Genomic DNA, 25716 nt, shown 5'->3' with positions numbered 1-25716 from the left:
TTATATATTCCTTTTTATATATTTTCATCTGAACAATTAAAAAGTGGGTTAATATTTCTATCCTTTATTAATCCAAGATTTGATTAACTTGATTTTTTAATTATTTGCGTTAACTGCTGATCCAGTTCATAACCTCTTATACGACCATCCAACTATTAACTGATCATTTCTTAATTAAATTCCATGTTACTTCAATCTAATTAATAGTAGTTATTTACATCCACATCCAAAAGAAATATGTGAATCGTGAAAGCCATTTTGTAAGTTTGTGTCTAATTAAAAATGAAAATGTCAGTAAGGGGCTTCGATTTAGGAGTATATTTTAAAATTTTAAATTAATTTTTTTTAATATATAAAAGATATGTGTCATCATCTTAATTTTATTTGTGACGTTAAAAAAATTTTACTGTGTATTAAATAATATTTTTTTGATTTAATTTTATATAAATTTATTCAATTATATATTAATTGTTAATTAGTTAATTTGATTTAATTGAGTGAAATAAATATAAGTGTATTTATAATTTCATAAAAAAAATTAAAATGTTAGCGCAAACATAGAATAGTAAAAAGTAGGGGAGAAATTTCTATAAGAGATAAATAATACTTAGATCTAATCGAACGAAGCAGGGGACAAGGCATACATATCCTTAAGGCCAAATTTCCGAAACACCGCTCACAGCATCACCGCTAATTCCATTATTGAGATTCCCATTGCTGATATCAACATTTGCAAGTTCAAGGGCTGAATTCCCAGAAACAGTCAATCCAGAATATATGGAATCATCTCGGTGGATGTTAGTCGTGGGTGAGACATTTGCTACCCAGCCAATATTGTGAGTGGCAATTGGTTGCGGTGAAGTCAAGTGACTTTGAAGAAGTAGATTCAAACCACAAGTCAAGGAGCCTCGAGCAAGCATATCCTCAGCCAACTTTACCTATATACAGTTACATTATTATGACTTCCGTCTAGCGGGCACATCCTCAGATCAAAACTTTGCTTCTACATGCATTATAATATATAGGCTATAACTATAGCAGAAAGTCCGGTATATATATATATATATATATATATATATATATTATTTTTTATATAATTAATATAGATAAATTATATCCAAAATCATCCCTTCTTATTAATTTTTGTCAAATTAATTCAACTTTGACCATTATTTTTAATAAAATTATAAAATTAAAATTTTTTAAAAATAATTTTTTCAAATTTTGAGTTTCAAAACTTTTAAAATATATATATTTTAAATTTTAATTTAATATAATATTTAAAAATAAAGGTCAAAGTTAAATTGATTTGACAAAAAATAAATAGAGGACAATTATTTTGGGATGGAGGAAATATGTTCACAAATATAGGGGCGGGTCAAGTGGGCTCAAGCCCATTAGTAAAATCAAAATAAGTTAGATTTATGTTCCTAATAAAATTTCACCTTAATTATATTAGAGGTCTATCCTCGACGAGATTAAGATATATTATATAAATAGCCACATATGACTGTAAAAATTAATAAAAAATATTAATCTCAATTACTCTACTAAACAAGTTCTCTCTTAAACTCTATCTTACCAAAATTTTGGGCATTCTAAAAATTTGTAGTCTAAGAATTTATAGACAGCGCTAGTAGCCATCAATGAACTAGAAACATCAAAGTAATTGTTCAAAGAGAAGAATAAAAACAAGATCCTTGAAGGTCTGTAAAGCAAACATGGACAAACAGATCTTAGGAATTCAGATTAGCATTGAAGTAGTTAATCCTTAAGCTGCTAATATTCCTTCACAGGTATCAAAGTATAATGATACTTGTTCACCTTCAAATTTACTTCTATGATTGTTTGTCATCTTAAAGTTTGAACACATGCTTTTATACCAAAATTTTACATAGATATGTGCCCTAGGATAATCTGAATTTGTGTAAAAGTTTTATATTAAAAGTACTTATTGTTTGTGAGAAAATTATAGTAAAATTAGAAAAAAAAAAAACAAAACTTTGACTTGCTCACACATATTTTGATTTTAAGGCGTGAAATTTATATGAATAGAATCCTTGTGTCGTAAGTTTTCTGTGCGAATACCATTAGGATTTTTTTCATTGTATAGTTAATGAAAATTAAGGATTTAAAATTTCGTGGACTAAACTAAAAAATCACAAAAGTTTATTTCATAAAAAGCCACTTTTCCTATTGCGCAAGTGGCACATCCGGCACACGGGTAGCGTTTTTTGGCACGTTTTTAGAACACTTTTTTCATCAAAATTTCCAAACTTGATTTATGATTTTCCAAAATTGAAATTTTAGAAATCACTAAATTATATTTTTGCAATTTTCTTATGAAAAATCATATAATTTGTGTGTTTAGGATTCACTCTCACACTTTAGAACATGTGTATGAATAATTTTGGTGAATGAAGGTAGCTTCAGCTTCTTAGAAATGCGGACTACTCTGTGGTGATATATCTTTAATTAATTAGTTAGAAATTAATTTGTCTTAATATATAAATAATGTTTTGTCTAATCCTTTAATATTTAGAGAGTAGATGTTTATATGTTTTAGGGAATATTGTTTCATCCATGTCATTAGATCACATGTCACGATTATTTTATTTTATGTATGTAGTCGTAATACCCCCCAAAATTTTTGTCAATACTATTTTCTATATTATAAAAAAATATTATTTCATTTTACTTTGGGTGTTTTAATTTTGGTATGTTAGTGGATGAATCTGTGAAAGGGATGAAATTGCAAAAATAAATTTTAGATGATTTTTGGCAACAATGACTGTTATGAATAACAAAACACTTTTAGGGGGGTCATGGTGTAATTTATCAGATTTTAATCCTATTTTAACACATTCTTGTCTCTAACCGAAAAAAAAAAAGAAAAAAAAAACAGTTTCAACAAAAAAAAAGGGAGAACAACAATCGATGATGGCTGCCATCTAGAGATTTAAAAGTTGCATATCAAGTTTTTAATGTAAGATTAAACTTCATTTTTCTTAAAATTTTAGTATTTTATTAGTTTTCTTCAAAACCCAACCTTAGGCTTCAAACTTTTTAATTTTTCGATAACCTTCCGATGGTTTTCTAATGGCATATTTGGTATCTATGGGAAGGCCTCTTGAAGACCTTTTCAATGGATTTTGTAGCTCTTCATTCGATTATATATTTTAGAAGTTATGATTTTTTTAAAATTGAAAAAAAAAATGGGTATTTGACGATTCTAACACCCTAACTTTAGGTCACCAAAACTTCACTTTTCGATAAGCCTTTTGGTCGAATCTTTAGGGATTTTTGTAGTATGAAATGCGATCTTGATTTTGTTATAAGTGGCTTTGTCATTAGGTTTTTGTGCTAAATGAATCAAAACTCTAAAAATAGCTAAATAGTTTTGAAACCCATAAATTTTAAGGATTTTTGTGACGATTTTAAAATTTTAGCCCTTTGAAACTTACGATTTTTGGTGTCTTTCTAAGTGAAACAAAATTTTAAGTTGTAGTATTCTATTCCTACTTCAAATTCGTGTCTTCCTTTATCATTAGAAATTATGGGACATTAAAGATTTCATGGCTCAAAGTAAGCCAAATACTTACAAAATGCAAAATTTCAGAATTGAGAAATTTTCATTGTAAATTATTTTAAAAATTAATTTCAGCCAATACTTGATGTATTTAGTTATAAATCACATAATTTTAATTATATTATTTTTAATGAATTTTTGCTTATTTTAATATATTTTTATTTTATTAATTTCATGTTATTTGTCTAATTATAAAATTACTAAGTTAGATTTAGACTTACCAAAATTATTACTATTAAATATTAAAATTAAATATTTATAAACTAAGTTTTGTGTTTTTAATTCTTAATTTTATATTTATACTCAATTTTAGGCATTATGCTATATTAAAAGAAAATTTGTTTTAATATACTAAACATATTTTTAAATAGTTTTGAATTGCCGAAAAGGTTGACACATAACCCAATTTGCTTAAAATGACCCGCGGAAGGTTTACCTTGTTAAATTTTTGTTTTTGGGTTAAATTTTGATTTTTTTGAATATTTCTTGAATTATTAGTATACTAAGAAAATTGAGTGAATTGTTACTTAAGTTTCAATTTAGCACATCAAGTAAGTGACTTAATATCTATTTAATTTTTATGTCCCTAAAATTCAACCTCAATATGTTTAGAGTTGAAATATATAATATATATTATTTTGTCCATTTGTTTTGTAAATTAGGTTAAGCATACAAAATTTATATATGATTTCTTTGTTATGAGTTTCAAATATGGTTTGGCATTATTTTGATTTTCGAATATCATTTTGTAATAATATATTTATATATCCATTAATTGTTAGAATATGAAATTTTACTTTGGAATAATTATGGAAATGACTTTGTATGGACTATGTTTTTGAGAAAGTATATGAATATCGATTTTGTTTATATTAGGCAATCTGAAAATATATTTTAGTTTTATCTCCTAGTATGATTGTGTTCTGACACTACCAATAGGACTTAATTTTTGGCCATGTCGACATATATTTTGTGATATCAATACCAATTTCGAACCATGCCAACGATTGAGAATAGTGGCTTTTGTTCACCATACCACCAGTGATATGCTTTTGTCCCATTGCATTAAAAGAGTTTCTGTGATCTTTGTTCTGTCTCATTGCACTTATGGGTTAATTATGATTATCAATGCAACAATTTAGTTGCTTCTTAGATACTTTCATCCTATTGTACTAAAGGAAATTTTTTTATTCTAACATGTATCATAAGGATTAAGTGTTGTCGTAGTATGTTATGGGAGACTAATAAATTTATAATTTTACAATATTTGATTCCGTTTTGTAACCTAAGAATTTGGTTTTGAGAATATGTTTTGTGAAAATATGTTTACAAATACAAGATTACCCAAAATATTTCAAATCATTTAGTTTATGTTTTGGCCTGAATGTTTTATGGCACGCTTACTCTAACTAAAGGGATGGTCGATTATTTGCTGAGTCGTTGTACTCATTGTTTTAATTTTTTTTATTTTTCAGATTTTAATATTTGCATTTTCGTGGCTTAGTTATGGTAAGAGATTATGTTTCAAGATTTCATTTATCCTTTGCTATCATATAGCTTGTAATATGAGTACCTTGTTATAATAAAGTTAGAACATTATTATACTTTTCGATCAAGTGTAATACGTACATTTCAGAGACTTTGTTTTATAAACTAAAATCATGAATATCTTTTGGAGTTTGATTTTGAATTGGTATGGTATTTTGGAGTTTTATTAGTGATATTTGTTGCCTTGCATACTTGTGGGATTCCTCTCATGAGAATGCGGTGTTGTTACATCTTAAATTTTTAGGTTTGGGGCATGACAAATTAGTGGTATCAGGCCAGGTTTGAGATTTTATGGATCTTGGAGTCTTTAGTGTAATTGATATTTGGACATCAGATCTGCAAATTATGGTTAGGATAAAGTTTGTTAAGGTAAAAAAAAAATGGGTAAATGACATGGTTTTAAATGATTGGTTTTGGTATGAACTATGATAAAATAGTTATCTTAAGCTCAAATTAATTATGGAATGGTTTTGAGACAAAGTATGAAATATTAGAGATACCATGAAGTGATATGTTTTTAAATGAAGTGACTTTAATAGAATTATTATATAAATTGGATATTTTAAGCTTAAGACTTATTGTAGAGAATACTTTTAATCAGTTGGGGTATTATGATATTAAAATCAGATTTTGATCGATAGAGATTTTGGGGTTTGAGATGGATTTTTTATGAATCTTCAATCTTGGAATGAATTATACTTTATTAAGAATATCTTACTTATAGGGATTTTTGAATTTTTGTGATAGATCTTCAGTGAATCTTTGATTTTGGACATGAATTATACTTTATTGAAGGTAACGTATGAAATATAGGAATTGATAAGGTTGTTAAAAAAATCTTAAGATATTTATCAATATAAATATTACAAACTTTCTTGTAGATTAAGTTTTAACTTACACCTATGATTAATTAAAATCATGATATAGATGGGGATTTTGATACTGTTAATTTGTATTTTAGTTTTGCATTTCTTATGAGTTCTCATTGGTAAAGAGAATATTTGCTTAATCTGATTTAATTAGGTTTTTGTGAAAGAATATGTAACTTGATGACTGAAACTGATATATTTTGATACTTTGCTTGAGGTTTGACCATTAGGTGACTATTTTGAAGTACTATAGAGTGGTAGATAGTAAAAATAATTGATTGGTAATTAACTTTTCTAATTGAGGAGTAATATGGGAATATTACATTTAATGAAGACTATCACTTATCATATGCAAATATTATAATTTTTATATAAGGGTTAAGGTCTATGGATATGATTACCTAAAGATTTTAATTAAATAGTAAAGTTTACAAAGAATGAAACCAAATATGTTCTAAGGGCAAAGTATGAATTTTATTTTGGTAAAACAATTTAATAAATGATTGGTATTGATGTTTGAGAATTGCCTTGATATATTTTTGTTTAAAAGATTGTGCTTGTGGTGATAGCATTATAAACGTAAATGAGGATATTTACCTACTGTAAGATAATTTATTTATTTTTTATTTTATAAAGCATTTGAGCTTGATGATAAGATTTAGAATCTTATGCAATTAGCTTAAAGTGTGACTAGTATATTGTACTAGGAGTGCAAAGGACTTATTAGTAGTCATTGCAATTACAGTTCTTACTAAAGATAGAATATGAGTTTCCATATAGTAATGTTAAAGGAGAATATCACTTGTTATGGTACATGACACACATTGTGATTCTTTGTATAGAAACTGGTTATGATTATTGAAAGATTTCATTAAAGAACTAGATTATGAATGAGTAATTTGGGTTATGAGATTACCTTTTGCTTAGAATTATCTATTGTTATAAGTGTAGGGAGGAGATTTTTATTATGGTGATTATGACTAATTATCAATTATAACTTTGTGTAATTGGCAATATTGATTATGATTTCAATTTTGAAGAAATTTTAGAAAAATCTACGATATTAAGTTACACATGCGATGGGTTTATAAATTCTCTTGATATGAGTTTTATTTTTGAAGTTATATTGATTGAAATTTTAATAAAGGAATTTCTTATGGTATGAAAATTTTTGACTTTGACTTGAAGCTAATAACAATATACTTATTAAAGCAAATTAGGGATATCATAATATTCGTGAGCTTTATGATTAGTGAAATTGTTATATGATATCTGATTCTTGAAATTTGAGTTGTTTTGGTACTTGAAGGTTATGTTTGAATTTATGTAATATGAAACCTCATATTTGATTTATTGCATTGATTGATCTTTGTCATAAATTATGATGGTTAAGGCGGTGAGGAATTTTTTATAGTTGATAAAAAAAAAAATTTTACATGTGATACATAAGTAACTAGAAGATATATTGAAATCATAAATCAATTTAAGATTATGTTTGATTATAAGCGATTTAAATTAATTTAAAATTTGTATTCATAGAGATGCAGTGAATCTTGATTAGACTGATAGAAGACAACGACATGAAAGTAAATCTTGTGGGATTTAAGATTATGTTTGGATGAAATATTGGAGTGCGCAAATGTGTGATTTGGTATAATTGCGAACTTTAGATTATTGATAATTTAGAATTCATTGCTTGTTACTAAATAAAAATATATTAGATTATAAAGGATTAGTGTAGAGATTATGAATTGTAATATTTGGGACTTTTGGAAACTTTATAAAGTATGGAGTGCTATTATTGTGTTAACTTTGATTTTAGATATTTTTGGAGACTACAATGTTTAAAAAAATTGGAAAGAAAATTTTGGAATCTATAATCTTACTAAAAAGGATATGTGATGGTTGTCATAATTTAGTCTCAGGCTAGGGTGTGACAACCTTAGATATATATATATATATATATATTTTGGAGGGTTTTATAAAATTGTAATTGCACGTAGTTATCCATTGGAAATATGTTTATTTGGCTATTCTTTAAGTTCAACCTACTTTGATGGAAATAATTAAATGTTTTATAAGGATGATAAATGGCAAACAATTTAAAAGTTAAGCTGAGACAAGTGAACAAAATGACTTTTGTATTCATGATGATAGAGGCTTTAAGGAATTAAGATGGATTGTGTGTTCATGATAACAATAAGCTAAAGAAAGAGATCTTAGAGGAAACCCATAACATTAAATAGTTTATGCATCCAAGTGACACAAAGATGTATATGTTTTAAAAGCAAAATTTCAATGGAATAACATGAATCAAGAAATTGCATAATATCTTGCACAATATTGGGTTTGTCAACAGGTTAAAACTGAACATTTTAGACTTAATGGAAAGTTACAATTCTTTTATTCCTAAATGAAAGTGAAAGCATACTATTATGGATTATGTATCGGGGTTACTAATGAGTTCAAAAGGGAATGATTCTCTTTGGGTGATTGTTGATATTGATTGACTAACTCTACTCTTTACACATCTAAGTTGAAATTTCATTGGTATAGTTTACTAGACTATATGTTAAGGAAATAGTGAGATTACATGGTATTCTAATTATAATAGTATCTCATAAAGATAATTTACTTGTGTCCAATTTTGGAAAAGAGTGTACAAAGCTTTGAGAAATTTATATGAAAAAGAAAATTATGGCAAGTTTGTTACGTTTGAAATTATTTGTGAAAATCATATTGAAGTTTATTTGTTCGATCCTCGTTTAGAATTAAGAAACGGGTATTTTTTATATTCCTTTATGTGGAAGTTTAAGGAGTTTTATACTTTTGATAATTGCACTTTACTAAGACATGAATTGAGATTGAATATTAGAAAGTTTGTAATACAAGACTTGGATTGAGGTGTACTTTGACACAATATGGGTTTTTGATAAGTATATGATATTAGTCAAAGATGTGTTCAATTTTAGGTACATAAGATTTTGAATTTAGATGATCAAATTCTTTTAAGGTGAGGAAGATGTAATACCTCCCAAAATTTTTGTTAATATTATTTTATTTGACCTTGGGTGTTTTAAATTTGGTATGTTGTTGATGAACCTGTGAAAGGGACGAAATTGTAAAAATAAATTTTAGATGATTTTTGGCAACAAGGACTGTTTTGGATAACAAAACACTTTTAGGGGTCATGGTGTAATTTATCAATCCTATAAGAACACATCCTTGTCTCTAACCTGAAAGGAAAAAAAAATAAATAGTTTCAAGAAAAAAAAGGGAGAACAACAATCGATAGAGGCTGCCATCTTGAGATTTAAAAGTTGCATATCAAGTTTTAATGTAAGATTAAACTTTATTTTTCACAAAATTTTTAGTATTTAGTTAGTTTTCTTTGTAACCCAACCTAGGTTTCAAACTTTTTAATTTTTAAACAACTTTCTAGTGGTTTTCCAGTGGCATATTTGGCATATATAGAAAGGTCTCATGAAGACCTTTCCAATGGACTTTATAGCTCTTCATTCAATTGTATATTTTATAAGTTATAAATTTTTTTTAAATTGGAAAAAATAGGTATTTGATGATTCTGACAACCCAAATTTAGGTCGTCAAAACTCCATTTTTTGATAAGTTTTTTGGTCAACTTTTTAGGGATTTTTGTAGTATAAAATGTGATCTTGATTTTGTTATAAGTGACTCTATCATGGGGTTTTTGTGCTAAATGAATCTTGATTCTAAAAATAGCTAAATAATTTTGAAACCTAGAAATTTTGGGCATTTTATGACAATTTTGAAATTTTAGACCTTTGAAACTTATGATTTTTCATGTCTTTTTAAGTGAAATAAAATTTTAAGTTGTAATATTCTATTCTTACTTCAAATTCATGTCTTCCTTTGTCATTAGTAATTATGAGATTTTAAAGATTTTATAGCTCTAAGTAAGCTAAATACTCATAAAATGCAAAATTTTAGAATTGATAATTTTTCATTTTAAATTAATTTAAAAAATAGTTTTCAGCCAATATTTGATATATTTAGTTATAAATCAAATAAATTTTAGTTATATTATTTTTAATAAATTTTTAATTATTTCAATATATTTTTTTTGTATTAATTTCATGTTGTTTGTCTTATTATAAAATTATTAAGGTAGATTTAGACTTATAAAAATGATTACTATTAATTATTAAAATTAAATATTTATAAACTGATTTTTGTGTTTTTAATTCTTAATTTTATATTTATACTCAATTTTAGGTATTTTGCTATATTAAAATAAATTTTGTTTTAATATGCTAAAAATCCTTTCAAATAGTTTTGAATTGTCGAAAAGATTGACATACAACCCAATTTGCTTAGGATGATTTACGGAAGGTTTGCCTTGTTAAATTTTTGTTTTTGGGTTAAATTTTGATTTTTTAAAATATTTTTTGAATTATTAGGATACTAAGAGAATTGAAGGAATTGTTCTTTAAGTTTCGGTTTAGCACATCTGATAAGTGACTTAATATCCCTTCGATTTTATGTCCCTAAAAATCAGCTTCAATATGTTTAAAGTTCAAATATATAATATATATTGTTTTATCCATTTGTTTTGTAAATTGGGTTGAGCATACAAAATGTATATATGATTTATTTGTTACAAGTTTGAAATATGGCTTGGCATTATTTTGATTTTTGAATATGATTTCGTAACAATATATTTATATATCCATTGAGTGTTGGAATATGAAATTTTCCTTTGGAATAATTATGGAAATGACTTTGTATGGATTATCTTTTTGAGAAAGTATATGAATATCGATTTTGTCTATATTAGGTAATCTGAAATTATATTTTGGTTTTATCTCCTAGTATAACTATGTTTTGACCATACCAATGGGGATTAATTGTTGATTATGTCAACATATATTTTGTGATATCGATACTGGTTTCAAATTATGCCACTAGTTGAGAATAGTGATTTTTGTTCACCATACCATCGATGATATGCTTTTATCCCATTGCACTAATGGGATTTTTTTTCCCCATTTCATAAAAGGGGTTTATGTGATCTTCGCTCTGTCCCATTGCACTAACATGTTAATTATGATTTTCAGTGCAACGATTTAGTCGCTCCTAATATACTTTTATCCTATTGCACTAAAAGAAATTTTTTTATTTTGACCTGTGCCATTAGGGTTAAATGTGGTCATAGTACGTTAGAGGAGACTAACAAATTTATAATTTTGCGATATTTGATTCCGTTTTGTAATCTAAGAATTTGGTTTTTGAGAATATGTTTGGGAAAATATATTTGTGAATACAAAATTACCCAAAATATTTTGAATCATTTAGTTTATATTTTGGCTTAAATGTTTTGTGGCATGCTTAATCCAACTAAAAGGATATCAGTTACTTGCTGAGTTGTTGTATTCATTCTTTTAATTTTTCTTACTTTTCAAATTTAGATATTTGCATCTTCACAACTTAGTTCTAATAAAAGATTCTGTTTCAAGATTTCATCTATCCTTTATTATGATATAGCTTGTAATGTGAGTACCTTGTTATAATAAATTTAAAATATTATTATACTTTTCGATCAAGTGTAATACATACATTTCAGAGACTTTGTTTTGTAAACTAAAATCTTGAAAATCCTTTGGAGTTTGATTTTGAATTGGTATGATATTTTGGAGTTTGATTAGTGATATTTGTTACCTTACCTACTTGTAAGATTCCTCTAATAAGTATATGGCATTGTTACATCCTAAATTTTTAGGTTTAGGGCATGATAGTAGTAAAAAATATTGCATAATGTAGATAATTGGACATTTTATTTAAACTTATATACAAAGATAATTATGGACTAACAAGTGAAATTTTTATCTAAATATATAAGAAAAACTTTTATGATTTAATTGTTATTTGGAATAAAATATTGCGATAAAGTGCCTAATTAGAGTATTACATAATGATATAGATAATGATAATAAAAAAAACATTGATTAATTTTACAAAAAAAAAGAAAATTTTAATAGGAATAATTATGATATAAGACATAGAAAGATTTAAAATCTTTTAAATGAAAAAGAGATTCTTAAAACTATAAGAAATAGCATGAATCTACTTGAGCCAAAAAACACGACCCAACATAGAAAGGATTTAAAAGTCTACCAAAGTTAGGTTAAAAAAAGATCATAATGCATGTTTTATTATTCCAAGTTGCATGCATGACAATCTTATTATAGTGTTTGAGACTTTCTAAATTGCTAAACAAATGTAGGATCACCTAGAATTGAAATTTTGTGGAATAACTACAACTAAGCTTCATGTTGTCAATGTTAAGCTTCATCAATATGTTATGAATCCTTTAAACCTTATGGTGAAGTCCTTAAGGATTATGTCTATAATAATAAAAGATTTAAGAGTGGTTAGAATTGAGCTCACTAATAAACAATAGGTTTAATAAGTTATAAAGTCCTTTCTTAAGATTTTTTAGAGTCAAGTGAAATTGGTGTTAACACATAATGATAATGTAAAGACTTTCGATAATATATCTCATCATCTTATGCTTGAATGAAAGCATAGAAAAGGTGACTAGTGCTACTATTAATGTAGCTCTTTTTGGTTAGCCTAAGGAAAAATGGCTTAAGCACAATCAGGACAATTGAGCTAAATAGAAGAATGTTTAGAATTTAACATTAATGGAAATGTGGCGATGTGTGCAAAAGCCAAGTGTAGAAAGAAAAACATCAACAAGGTTAAATGCTACAACTATGGAGAAGTGGGTCACTTTGCTCATGATTGCACTAAGCAAAAGCATGTATAACCCAAGCCCAGCTCTATTAGCATCTATATTTGTTCACATGTTCTTGTTACTTATTCTCACCATAGTTGGATTTTACACTTATGATCAACTAAATATATATTTTGAGACAAAGTAGGATTTGTAAATTATAATTGAGTTCTAACAAGCAGCCATTATATTACTGTAGGTAATGGAGACCAGGAGAGGTCCTTGGTGTTAGAACCTACCAACTCAAGTTAAGTAATGGGCACACCTTTCTTTTAGATGATGTGTTATATTCATCACCAATTCAATGAAATCTACTATCAATTTTAGCTTTGTTGAAGTTAGGATTTTCATTTCATTTTTAGGGAAATCGGTTGGATATTTATTTAGATATTAAGCTTTATAGTCATGGTCATTTGGACAATCATTTATTTACATTGGATCTGAAATATAATAGTACTTATACTTCTTATGTTGCATTTTCTTCTAATAATAAATTTGATAGTGTTAAATGGCATAAAAGATTAGGTTATATCAACTAAGATATGATGCCAAGATTAGCTAAAAAAAGCCTATTAGAGTTTTTTAAAAATATTAGTCTACTTGCCTATGAACCTTGCATTGCAAGAAATGTTTCCAAGAAACTTTTTGGTAAGGCAAGGCATTTCAACCTTTGAATTTAATCCATTTAGATTATTATAAGCCTATGAATTTGAAAACACATCATGGAGTGCCTTATTTCCTTACTTTGTTTGAAGATTATTTACAGTATGAATTAATATATTTTTTGCTCATAGATAAAAAGTTTTAAATTACGTTAAAATGTTTTCTGACAAAGGTTGAGAATCAACAAAATAAGACGAATGAAGTTCTTTGAACAAATATAGATTAAGAATATTTATCAATTCAATTCAAAGAATTGTGAGATAAAAAAAATAATAAGTAGGCAATTGACTATTCCTAGTACACCTCAACAAAGTGATATGGTGAAAAGAATGAATCGTATGCTCTTAAACATGGTAAGATTTATGATGACATAAGCTAATCTTCCAATTAGTTTCTAGAAAGATGTTTTTTAACTACTATTTACATATTAAATTGAGTGCCTTTAAAGTCTCTTTATCCATGATGGAGTTAGAGTTTGTTGCTTGCACAACAACAATACAAGAAGCTTTTTAGTTTCAGGAATTCTTTATAAGCTTTAGCATTATTGCATAGGTTGATGAGGCTGTTGTAATATAACATGACAACACAACAACTATAGCTTATATAAAGAATTTGAAATGTTCTATGAAGCACGAGAAGTAATACAAATAAAATACGAACATAATGGCACATTATTTTAAAAAAAAAAATGATATAAGTAAGGTAATACATGACAATAAAAATTATAAAATAAAAATATTTTTATATTTTTTGTAAAAATATTCAATATAAATGTAAATATTCATACTTTAATAATTACAATTTAAAATTTTTAATGGTCTTAGCATGATGAACAATAACATTACATTACCATAAGATATTGTGTGGGAAAAGCAAATGTAAAATCTCTATTCCTTGTAAGGATATCAATTGGTAGGATATGGGATGGATGGAGTAATTTTTCATTCTTATTACTAGAATTTTATATTATACTCATTTTCGTAGCTATGTCAAACGTATATTTCAAAACTATCACATTTTTATCATCGTAGGTATTTAATGAGTATATGTAATTCATACACCTGTAACTTTAAAAAAATAAAAATAAAAATAAAAATTTATATTATATTATATTATATAATAAAAAATCTATTTTTTAATAAATATAAATTTGATCTCTTATAAAGGCTAGTATATGGAATTTTTAGGATCTTTATTTGATCTAATGTGGGATTAAACTAATTTGTCCAAATGGTGAAATGAACTCCCAAAAATTCTTGAGTTTAGTAGAGGCCTCAACTTCTTTTTTTTTTTTTTTTTCTTCTAATTAGTTATTAACCAAGCAAAAAGCTGAAAAACTAAAATAAAAACAAAGAACAAAAGAGGAAGGAAAAAATATGGGCTTCCTTTCTCACCCTCTGTGTACGAAAGAGTCCCCGCAATTCCATCTAAAAGCCATGGCTAATAGAGGCTTCCTGATATGAGCTAAAGTAGCCCTAGTGACAATTTATGTTTTTACTTAGCCCATTTAGTATTCAGCCAGTTGGTTAAATTTTTGTTTTCTAGAAAAAACCAAATTCTGTTATTTTGTTACAGCGATGTTAACGTCTAGCTTGTTTTTGGTGTAAAAAGGAATGTGATACAAGTAAAAAGGACAAAAACGAATCATTGACAAACTTTCAAAATTCTCTCTTCTTTCTTTTTCTTTATTCAGTATTCTACTCTCTTCTTCAATTTTCAGAATATCTATCTATTGGATCTTTATTTTACTGTGTGCTCTTCTAAGAAACAGTAATATTAGATTCAACTACTATCGTTGGTATCAGAGCCACCAGACCTTGGCGATGGCTGAAGGAACGAACACTCGTCTATAGAAGGATATGGGTCAGCTACAAAAGGAATTTGAGAAAATGGGGGCCAGTAACGAGCAGTAGAAGATAGAGGCCAGAACTGAGTTTCAAGCTCAAATAGTCACTTGGAGAGGAAATGCTCCAGACGTTTGGAAAGGTGATGGATAAGGTGCATAGCTTATCCAAGGGAGGTATCCAGGGTGACTCAATGGTGATTGCTTCATCAGACTTGAAGCAAAAGTCTATCATAGGTGAATCTGGAAGTAACAGGGGTGAATCTTTCAAGGAGGTTTCTCTAACAGAACTAGCTCAAATTTCAAGATTCCAATCTAAGTACCAGAAGATTGAATGCCCTCAATTTGAAGGTGAGGATTTTAGAGGGTGGTTGCTTAAGATGGAACGGTTTTTTGAAGCTGACCAAACCAAGGAAACTGAGAAAGTCAGAACGGTGATGATGCATCTGGAGGGGAGAGCTTTACAGTGGCATCAGCGTTTTATGAGGAGTCAAGGGACGCTTCAAAAGGTGAATTGGACTTATTATGTCACTGAGATGAGAAATAGGTTTATTGAGTCTGAATTTTTTGATCCTATGTTTGAACTAGTTGTCTTCAAGCAAACTAACACTGTTGATGATTATTATGAGGAATTTGAAAGTCTCCTAAATTTGCTGTTTGTTTCGGATGATAATGCTCTTAGTATTTTTCTTGGTAATTTGAAACCTGAAATCTCTAAACCAGTCCAGATGTTCTACCCCAAAACATTAACCCATGCTTTTAATTTATCTAAACAAATGGAGTCCTTATTGTTCAATATACCCAGAAGACCTTTTATACCCTACAAGAACCTTATGACAGCTCCACCTTTAACCAGCGTTGTTCCCTATTCCCCTAAATCCACCCTGCCACCACTCTTGCCTACTCTCAAACCCTCCTTTCTCACCTATAACCAATATGCAAAACTAGTGACACAATTTAACACCCATAAACCCAATCTTGCTAAACTGGAATCCCTCTGATGAAGACTACTGATGCAAAGATACCAAGTCGAGAGGAAAGAGATGAAAGGAGGAAAAAAGGGCTGTGTATGTGGTGTGGTATCAAATTTACTCCAGGCCATAAGTGCCCAAGTCTCAATTATATCAAATGCTAACTGAAGATGGGGATGATAATCCATAAGAGGTTGAAGAATTTTTTGATTGTGTGGAGACCTTAGAGGGATCTGGGGAAGATGATGCTGAAATTCAGAATAGACATGTTATTTCTTTACATGCCTTGTCGGGGCAGAAGGATACAGAACCATGAGTATCCATTGTAAGGTAAAAAACCAGGAAGTATAATGTTGGTGGACTCTGGGAGCACTCACAACTTTGTGGACCAGTCATTGGTGAAGAAGCTGAGGTGTAATGTTTCAACAATAAATGGCATTAGTGAGATGGTAGCCAATGGTGATAAACTAGTGGGTAGAGATATTTGTAAAGGATTGACCTGGGAGACTTAAGGGTTAGTGCAGCAATCAGATTTCTTTGTTTTACACTTGATGGATTGTGATGCAGTTCTTGGAATACAATGGTTCCAAACTTTAGGGCCTATTCTTTGGGACTTTGCCTTGCTCACTATGCAATTTATTGTGTGTAACACTTGGTATACTATCCAAGGAGTAAGGGCCAGTTAAGTACAATTAGCTACAAGGAAGCCAACAAATCAGATGAAGTTGATTAGTAACTCTAGAGGTTTGATGTTGATCACTGGAACTGGTTCTTCTCAAACACATGATGAATTTTCTAGTAATGCAAACTACTCTGAGTTACCTCAAGATCTGCAGAAGTTGTTGAACAGGTACTCTAAGGTTCTTGAAACTCCAATAGCATTACCATCTACAAGATCATAAGACCACAAAATACCTTTGATGGATGAATCCCAAGCTGTTAAGATAAAGTCTTACAGGTATCCTATTATCCAGAAGAATGAAATTGAAAAAATGGTTGCTGAAATGAAGGAGGCTAGAATCATTCGGGACAGCAACAATTATTTTGCATCTCCAATGGTACTGGTAAAGAAAAAGGATGGTTCTTAGAGAATGTGCGTGGATTATAGACAGTTGAACAAAATTACACTTAAGGATAAATTTCCTATACCTCTGGTAGAAGAATAGTTAGATGAGTTAACAACTGCACATTAGTTTTCTAAATTGGACTTGCAATTTGGATATCACCAGATTAGAATGAATCCTGCAGACATACATAAGATTGCATTTAGGACTCATCAAGGACACTACAAGTTCTTGGTGATGCCCATTGGATTAACCAATGCAGCATCCACCTTCCAGAGTTTGATGAATAACATTTTCCAACCTTTCCTTAGAAGGTTTGTTTTGTTGTTTTTCAATGATATCATGGTTTACTCCTCTAACTAGAATGATCATCTACTACATTTGCAGCAGGTATTTGAAGTTCTGGTCCAGAATCAGCCATATGTCAAATTGTCAAAATGTGACTTTCGTGATACAACCATCGAATATCTAGGACATATTATCAGTAGGGGAGAAGTTGCTATGGATAGTAATAAAATTGAATGTATCAAAGAGTGGCCCATTCCCAAAACCATTAAGGAGCTGAGAGGGATTTTGGGATTAACGGGGTACTACAGGAGATTCATAAGGGGGTGCTGTACTATAGCCACCACTTATAGAATTATTGAAGAAAAATGTTTTCCAATGGCAAGAGACTGCTACTACAACTTTTGAGAAGTTTAAACAAGCAATGATAACAGCCCTTGTTTTAGCTCTTCCAGATTTTAACTTCATTTTTGTAGTGGAGTCTGATGCATCACACTGTGGAATTGGTGTGATCTTAAGTCACAAGGGGAGACCTATTGCTTACTTCAGTAAGGCTTTATCCTCTAAACATCAAGCACTCTCAATTTATGAAAAAGAGATGATGGCCATACTTGCTGCAGTGAAGAAATGGAGTGCATACTTAATTAGAAGGCATTTTCAGATAAAAACTGACCATCAAAGCCTCAAATTTTTGTTGGATCAAGAAACAAATATGCCTGCCCATCAACTTTGGGTGGTAAAAATGATGGGCTTTGATTACGAGTTGGTTTATAGAAAAGGGTCTATAAATGTGGCAGCTGATGCTCTTTCTAGAGTGTCTTCAGTCCTGTTATATGCCATTTCATTTATCACCAGTGATCTTATGGACAAAATTAAACAGTTCTTGTTGCATGATTCTGTTTTGGTACACTTGCTTTATAATATAAAAAATAAGCCCAATCAGTTTACTAAATAGACTTGGGTTACAGGTCAGCTAAGGCGAAAGAGGAAGCTTATGGTAGGATCTGACAGTAGTCTAAGACAAGAATTGTTGAAATATTTCCACAACTTTGTTGATGGAAGTCATTCAGAAGTTGAAGCAACCATGAGGAGAATAGCTAGTGTGGTATACTGAAAAGGAATGAAGAAAGCAGTGAGGCAGTTTGTCAGGGAATGTTCAACCTATTAACAGTGTAAATATGATACTGCTACATATCTAAGGTTACTACAGCCACTACCCATTCCAAACAAGATATGGACTGTTGTTTCCATGGATTTTATAGAAGGCCTTTCCAGATTGTTTGGCAAAGATATGATTATCGTTGTTGTGGATAGATTGAGTAAATATGATCATTTCATCACATTATCTCATCCATTCTCTGCTGTTACAGTTGCTCAACTCTGTCTAGACAATGTGTATAAGTTGCATGGAGTACCTGAAACTATTGTTTCAGATCGAGATAAAATATTCACTAGCTTGTTTTGGAAAGAGCTATTTGAGTCGGTGGGGACTGATTTGATGTTATCAACTGCTTACCATCCACAAACAGATGGTCAATCTGAGGTGGTTAATAGGTGTTTAGAAACCTATTTACAATGTATGACAGGTGAAAACCTAAACTTTGGTCGAAGTGGGTTCCATTGGCCAAGTGGTGGTATAATACTAGTCACCACACTTCCATCGAGACAACACCTTATGAAATAGTTTATGGTCGGCCTGCTCCAACTCACAAGCCATATTTACCTGGAGATTTGAGGTGGAAACAATGGATAGGAGTCTTCAAGCAAGGGAGGCTACAATTAAACTTCTCAAGTTTCATTTAAACAGGGCAAGGAACTGAATGAAGCAACTAGCTGACAAGCATATGTCTGACAGGCAGCTACGGATTAATGATTTGGTTTATGTTAAACTTCAACTTTTCAGGCAATCAATTCGCGACAGACCTTGTTTAAAATTGGCTACTAACCACTTTGGACCCTATAAGATACTGGAGAAGATAGGGGCAGTGGCTTACAGACTGGAGTTGCCAAATGAAGCAAAAATATATCCTGTGTTTCATGTCTCACAGCTGAAGAAACACATTGGCAAAACAGTGACACAGTGCACTCTTCCACTACTTGATGCAGAAAGAGTGTTGGTAAGGGAGCCCATAGCTATTTTAGAGAAAAAAATGATCAAGAAACGAGGCAAGGCAGTTATAGAGGTCTTGGTGCAGTGGAATAACTATTTTCCAAAGGATGCCACATGGAAAAGTTTATACGAGCTGCAACATATGTTTCCTTCATTCAGTCCTTGAGGATAAGGATGGTTTCAAGGGAAGGGTAGTTGATATGAGCTAAAGTAGACCCGGTGACAATTTATGTTTTTACTTAGCCCATTTAACATTTTTGCAGCCCATTTAGTGTTCAGCCAGTTGGTTAAATGTTTGTTTTCCAGAAAAAAGCAAATTCTGTTATTTTGTTATAGCGGTGTTAACGTTTAGCTTGTTTTTGGTGTAAAAAGAAAGGTGATACAGGAAAAAAAGACAGAAAGGAATCATTGACAAAGTTCATAAATTCTCTCTCTTATCTCTTCTTCTCTATTCAGTAATCTACTCTATTCTTTCATTTCCAGAATATCTATCTGTTGGATTTTTATTTTACTATGTGCTCTGCTAAGTAACGGTAATATTAGATTCAACTACTATCACTTCTTGTACAATTAGTGGTTCGGCAGCATTCTCCGACGAGGTTGACACAGTCCTTCCTTCAAATCAAATGCCGCTTGTTCTTGAAGATTTTTGCTGCTTGTTCGTAACCTATACCTATTTTTCAATATCGCCGTTCTCATGTTTTTCTTCTGGCTCATGTTTTTAGGGGAAGCAAATCTAGCAAGTGGTAACGTGTTTAGACGTGTCTTCATTATGTCTTGGTTATGTCCAATTTCTTTTTATTTTTTGTCGCGTTCCAACATATTCTACACGTATTCCATCCATTAATATGATATCGATATGCCAAGGTTTCTTCGTGAACGTGTTTCATAGTAAATGTTATGGTAAATCCAAACATATTGAGAAAAATATCACTTCAAAGAGACATTATTGTGTAAGAATAAATTGTTCTTAGTTATATTTTTACTAGAGTCATGGTTGTAGATCCTTTTATCAAATCATTCCCTTGTGATTTTTTTTAAACAAGTTGAGAGTTTAAGTTTACGTAAGATTCCTTTTCAAAATAAAAAAAAAAAAGTTTACATAAGATTTAATATGGATGCATTATTAGACAAAATTTTGTTAATTAAATATAAGTTATTTTTCTTTTAAATTATTTGATTTAAATTAGTACACTTTATTATATTCTTAGTATAGAATGTTACCGAGCTTAGATCAATCCTCTCATATAGATAATCATCTTAAATGCTTTGAAACATGTAAAATGAGACATGTGATCATTGTAGTGCTAATAGTGAGGTGCTAGTGATTTTGTTAGCTCTCACTGAGTAAACAAATAATTATCTTTGATTGTCACCTTGGTAAGTGACTAAGACAAGACTATTACTAATCTCTTTAAAATTTGTATAATCGGATGTGAGCTTTTTAGGAGTATGTTGTAATGAAGCAATTGTTTGAAGATTGTCAAGTAAGTGTTTTAATAATATCTAGGCCAAGATTTTGTATGGTGAAAGTATGTGGCATGCCCTTATTGGGACTTTTAACATGCATACATGTCCTACTGTGTATGCTATTTCAATCAATATTTAAAGAGTGAATGAACAGATTCTTCTTTTATCATTGTGCGAACCCTGTAGATTTCAATTCTACATTTGTATCATTTGTAACTTAAAATTACGTCATGAAGTGGAGGCTTGATGTTTTCTGCTTTATCATATATTCAATGATCATAATTGATTTGGTTTGATGGAGCATGACTAGGAAAGCAATCAAGTTTAGGTGAATTGATATAATTTGTTAAGAAAAAACTAATTGATTCCACATTTATGCTTTGTGATTCATTACTCAGGCAGTTTATGTTGAATTAAATGTTTGATATAATAACGAGCATAAATACATTGGATAAGAGATTAAATATAATTCAGTTATATGTTATATATGAAGGATTAGAGATGTTTGATTTTTTTAATATGGATATAATTAATTTGGTGTGTAAGATGGATATATATATATATATATATATATATATATATATATACATGGGTCAAATCAAGTCGATTCAAACCTATTAATACATCCACATATGAATTATTTAATTTTTAATATGAGTTGAGTTAAAATTTTATTTTTAATAAAATTTCACTTAAATGCTATTAAAGATTGATTCCCTATGGAATTGAGATACGTGCTATATAAACAAGCACATATACTCGTGGAAATTAATAGAAAACTATGAATCCTAATTACTCTAGTCAAAAGTATTAATAATAATAGAATGACAAGTAGATCCTTAAAGGTTTGTGAAGCAACCATCAATAATATTTATCTTAGTGTTTCAATAAATAATTCTAAATCTATAATATTCTTACTATATATATATATATATATATATATATAGTATAAGACATTGTACTCAACAACATATGATTACCTCTAATCTTTTCTTTTTTTTTTTAGTTTTAAAATTATGTATCCAAATAAGAGAACATAGCACCTATAATTTTTTTTTTTACAACATTTTTATAATTATTCAATCATAATAAAAATTTATATAGGTATCAACTATTTATAAATGTAAACACCAAATAAAATTTTGATGAATCTCGAGTAATTTTAAATTATAAATGACGAACTATACTATAATGATTGTACCAGAAATATTCCCCCCAAATAAACAGCTAAACGAAATATTAAGTCTGCTCCAAAAGTAAAGAAAATCCTTACCTTGGCTCTTAACGCTTCCACGTCTGACTTTAGCACTCGATTATTAATTTCAGCATCACGAAATTGTTGATGAGCATTTGTAAGCTGCTCGCACAGGGAATCATTTTGTACCCTCAATTGTTCAGCCTTAGAAATGCGAAACAAACCCCAAAATTCTTGATTATTAAACTATAATTTCAATAAGACAATGGAGGGAAGTTAAAATTAAAGAATTAAGGCTTTTGGTTGTACAGGCATTGTTTTAATTAGCTAGAATTACTAATTAATAATCACCTGAAATTGAAGACCTGCGAGATGCTCTTGCTTTCTTTTCCTTGATCGCCTGGCAGACTCCCGATTAGAAAGCATCCTGATCAAGATATTTATATATATATACGTATTATATAAAGATAAAAAATCAAGCAATGTCAGGTCATTGGCTTCATTAGGCATTGATATTGGTATGGATATATATAGATATAGACGTACGTACCTCCGAAAGCGTTTCAAATTAAAGGGGTTTAAGCTCTGTTCACACTGACCAGCGTCAGTTTCTACATCTTCTTCATCGTCCGTTTGGTCATGATCAGAGGAAACACTTGTAGTTCCTCTAACTTTATTCTCCTTACTTTTAGGGTTATTACCTGCAGACACTGGACTTCCCGATGACACAATTCCTAATTTTTTTATATATACCCAAAAAAGTAACAGCACAATTTGAAAATTTTAATCAGTACTGCACTTAATAATAAATAAGGAAAGCAGCTGTGATCGATGCTTAATTAGAAAACATTATTTGAGAAACATGTTATTAATGTATATTGAATACTACATGGTATTGGTATATCTGTTAAAAAAACAAAAAAAAAAGGTAGTGTAAACTCATGTATACCACAGATGGATGATAGCTTTGGGGAATCAAGGGTGGATCCCTTCGGGGTAAGATTCTGTGACAATAGCAATACATTTGTTTCAGCTGCTTCTCTGTTGTGACTCGAAATATCATTCATTACTTCCTGATTATCAATTCAATAACGTTTAAATAAATATTAGACTTGGACATAGAAACCTTATTCTGTCATAAATTAATATATGTATATATAAGTGCTAAAAACTAATATATATTTTATTAACATCATAAAAAGGTTGATTCTAGCAAAAACAAAATAGTAATACTCGCTTGACATAGAAGCCTCATTCTGTCATAAATTAATATATGTATATATAACTGCTAAAAACTAATATATTTTTATTAACATTCTAAAAAGGTTGATTCTAGAAAAAAAAAATAATAATAATTATGTGATTTATTGATAAAATATTAAAATTTTAATTTTAGTGACAGGTCAAAATCATAATAGTCTCAAAACCAAAAATAACAAGAAAGGATGGAAAGATTAATAAAACATTGGTTGGTAAAATTTATGAATTAATAAATCCGTTAGTATTGGTGGCGGCGATCCAAAAGGGAAAGAAACCAACAAATTACAATATAATAATATTTCATATTAATTGGCATGTATATTTTTGTCAGGTTGTCATTGGCCGGAGGAAGTAAAAAAGAAAGAAAAGAAAGAAAGAAAGGGATTGCAATATTAATTCACACCCGTTGTTAATTAATGTTGGTGAACACGTATATGCTCCAACCAGAACGGATGGCGGAGGCCGGAGGCCGGAGGGAGTTGTTGAAATTAAAAAAAAAAAAATTAATTAAAAAAATTAGAATATATATGCATATATATATATAGAGAATGATTAAGGATTATTAATAATAATATAATTTTAAAGCGGTGGATTAAAGGGAAGTGATGATAAAAGGAGTTATACGGAAAAAAGAAGAGGCTGCAGGTTGTTGAAGCTGAAGGAAATAACATGTATATAGAAATATATGGATGCATGTGAAGAGAGGAGTAATTTTAAAGCGTGAATGAGCAAGCTAGTTGAAGGTAGTAGAAGTGAAGTGAGTGGACTAAACATCTTTAATCATGTTCATATAAATATGGAGTAATTAATTGATAAAGGAGAAGAGAGAGAAATTATAACCTGATCATCTCTCGAGTCATAAAGATGGGCAGGGGAATAATAATTATTAGGATCGGGCAAGGGCAAGGGCGAGGGCAAGGCTAAGGGTTTAGCGGCGTCAGAGGTAGAGAAGGCGGTCATACTCGTAGTTTCCCAGTCCCTGACGAACTGCTCAAGATCCGACTCCGAGGTACTCCGCTTCATCATCTCTATCTCATCAATTTACTTTCCTATATATCCTCCTTGAACTGATGAAGGATACCAGGAGTTACCAAACAATTAGGCCAATTGCCAATGAAGAAGTTAGATTACTCTTTAGTATTATTACTATCGCTGGGTTTATATAAATAATCAATAGAATAGGCCTATTTGATTCTTTCAGACCAAAGGCTGGCTATTACTACAATGCCCCTTTCTTTCCCAAACCATCATTATAATATTAATCACATTACTTAATTCATACTTTTTCTCCATAAAATCAGTTTCTACATGCATTTTAACGCATCCCAATTATTGACATAATTAATAAGCTTAACGGTTAAGCTAATATTATTAAGTTCCAATTTTTTATATACTTATCCCACGGGCTATTTCCATCCTCCAATTATTTTTCAACTACTATCTCACTGCCATCAAGCTTTACTTATATTATTAACTACAATATATATAATTTAAATATCACCAAAATTAAGCTTAAATTAATCAACAATACAAAGTAATTTTCTGTCCTTATTTATTCTTCCAATTAGAATATCCATTCCATTCTTTAGGATTAGGAAGCTTAAATAATTGACAACAAATTTAAAAGAATGAATATAAAATTAATGAACTTAGCAAATATTATATTAATTCCTCTCACAAAATAAATGGCTTTAATTATGGTTGAATTGAAAATATGTGTCCTAGTAAATAAAATAAAACAGTGTAAGATTATTCTAGTATTGTAATTTTTATTACTGGAACTGTACCAATTTAGAAGAAAGAAATGGAAGTTGATATGGACTGCCGCCAATCTTAACAAAAAAGTTGTTGAGAGATGCTTTTGTTTTACTTTTTACGTGTCAAGACAAAAAGTAGTAGTAGCAAACCAAGCCAACAACAACAACGAAGCTTTACTTTGCTTTACTTTACTTTTAGACTGGGTTATGGATGATACCTAACTTCCTACAGCACCCATATTGAAACCACGTCTATCATGGCAATTGGCATTGCAATGCAGATGCCACCATCTAAAACTTTTACTATTCTTTTACCA

The 25716-nt window shown here is 29.5% G+C and overlaps 1 protein-coding gene across 5 annotated transcripts; it reads right to left on the bottom strand.

The window, feature by feature from the left end:
* Nucleotides 1–481: 481 nt before the first annotated feature.
* LOC111302825 (basic leucine zipper 9-like) lies at nt 482–24814 on the bottom strand. Of its 5 annotated transcripts, none has more exons than XM_089741858.1 (6): nt 24483–24796; nt 23332–23455; nt 22933–23116; nt 22734–22809; nt 22461–22628; nt 482–938 (listed from the first exon to the last, which is right to left on the bottom strand). In XM_089741858.1, the coding sequence occupies exons 1-6, from the start codon at nt 24666–24668 to the stop codon at nt 651–653; spliced, it is 1026 nt and encodes a 341-aa protein (XP_089597984.1). In that variant the 5' UTR covers nt 24669–24796; the 3' UTR covers nt 482–650. The 5 variants fall into 5 exon arrangements, with proteins under 5 accessions (XP_089597984.1, XP_089597985.1, XP_089597986.1 ...); XM_089741859.1 differs by having other exon boundaries at nt 22933–23092; XM_089741860.1 differs by having other exon boundaries at nt 22933–23083.
* Between the last annotated feature and the right edge of the window lie 902 nt (nt 24815–25716).

This window comes from Durio zibethinus, chromosome 13 (genome assembly GCF_047325235.1).
Source record: "Durio zibethinus cultivar Kanyao isolate XHJ-2024 chromosome 13, ASM4732523v1, whole genome shotgun sequence".
NCBI classification, from domain to species: domain Eukaryota; kingdom Viridiplantae; phylum Streptophyta; class Magnoliopsida; order Malvales; family Malvaceae; genus Durio; species Durio zibethinus.
The sequence above is the reverse complement of the archived record's forward strand: the minus strand, read 5'-3'. Positions and strand labels throughout refer to the sequence as shown.

Excerpts from the sequence above, each read along its gene's own strand:
- LOC111302825 (XM_089741858.1), bottom strand. The coding sequence starts at position 24,668 with ATGATGAAGCGGAGTACCTCGGAGTCGGATCTTGAGCAGTTCGTCAGG. Across the intron at positions 23,117-23,331 it reads AAAGCTATCATCCATCTGTG|GAATTGTGTCATCGGGAAGT; the intron begins GTATACATGAGT and ends TAAAAAAATTAG. Across the intron at positions 22,810-22,932 it reads AATTTGAAACGCTTTCGGAG|GATGCTTTCTAATCGGGAGT; the intron begins GTACGTACGTCT and ends TATCTTGATCAG.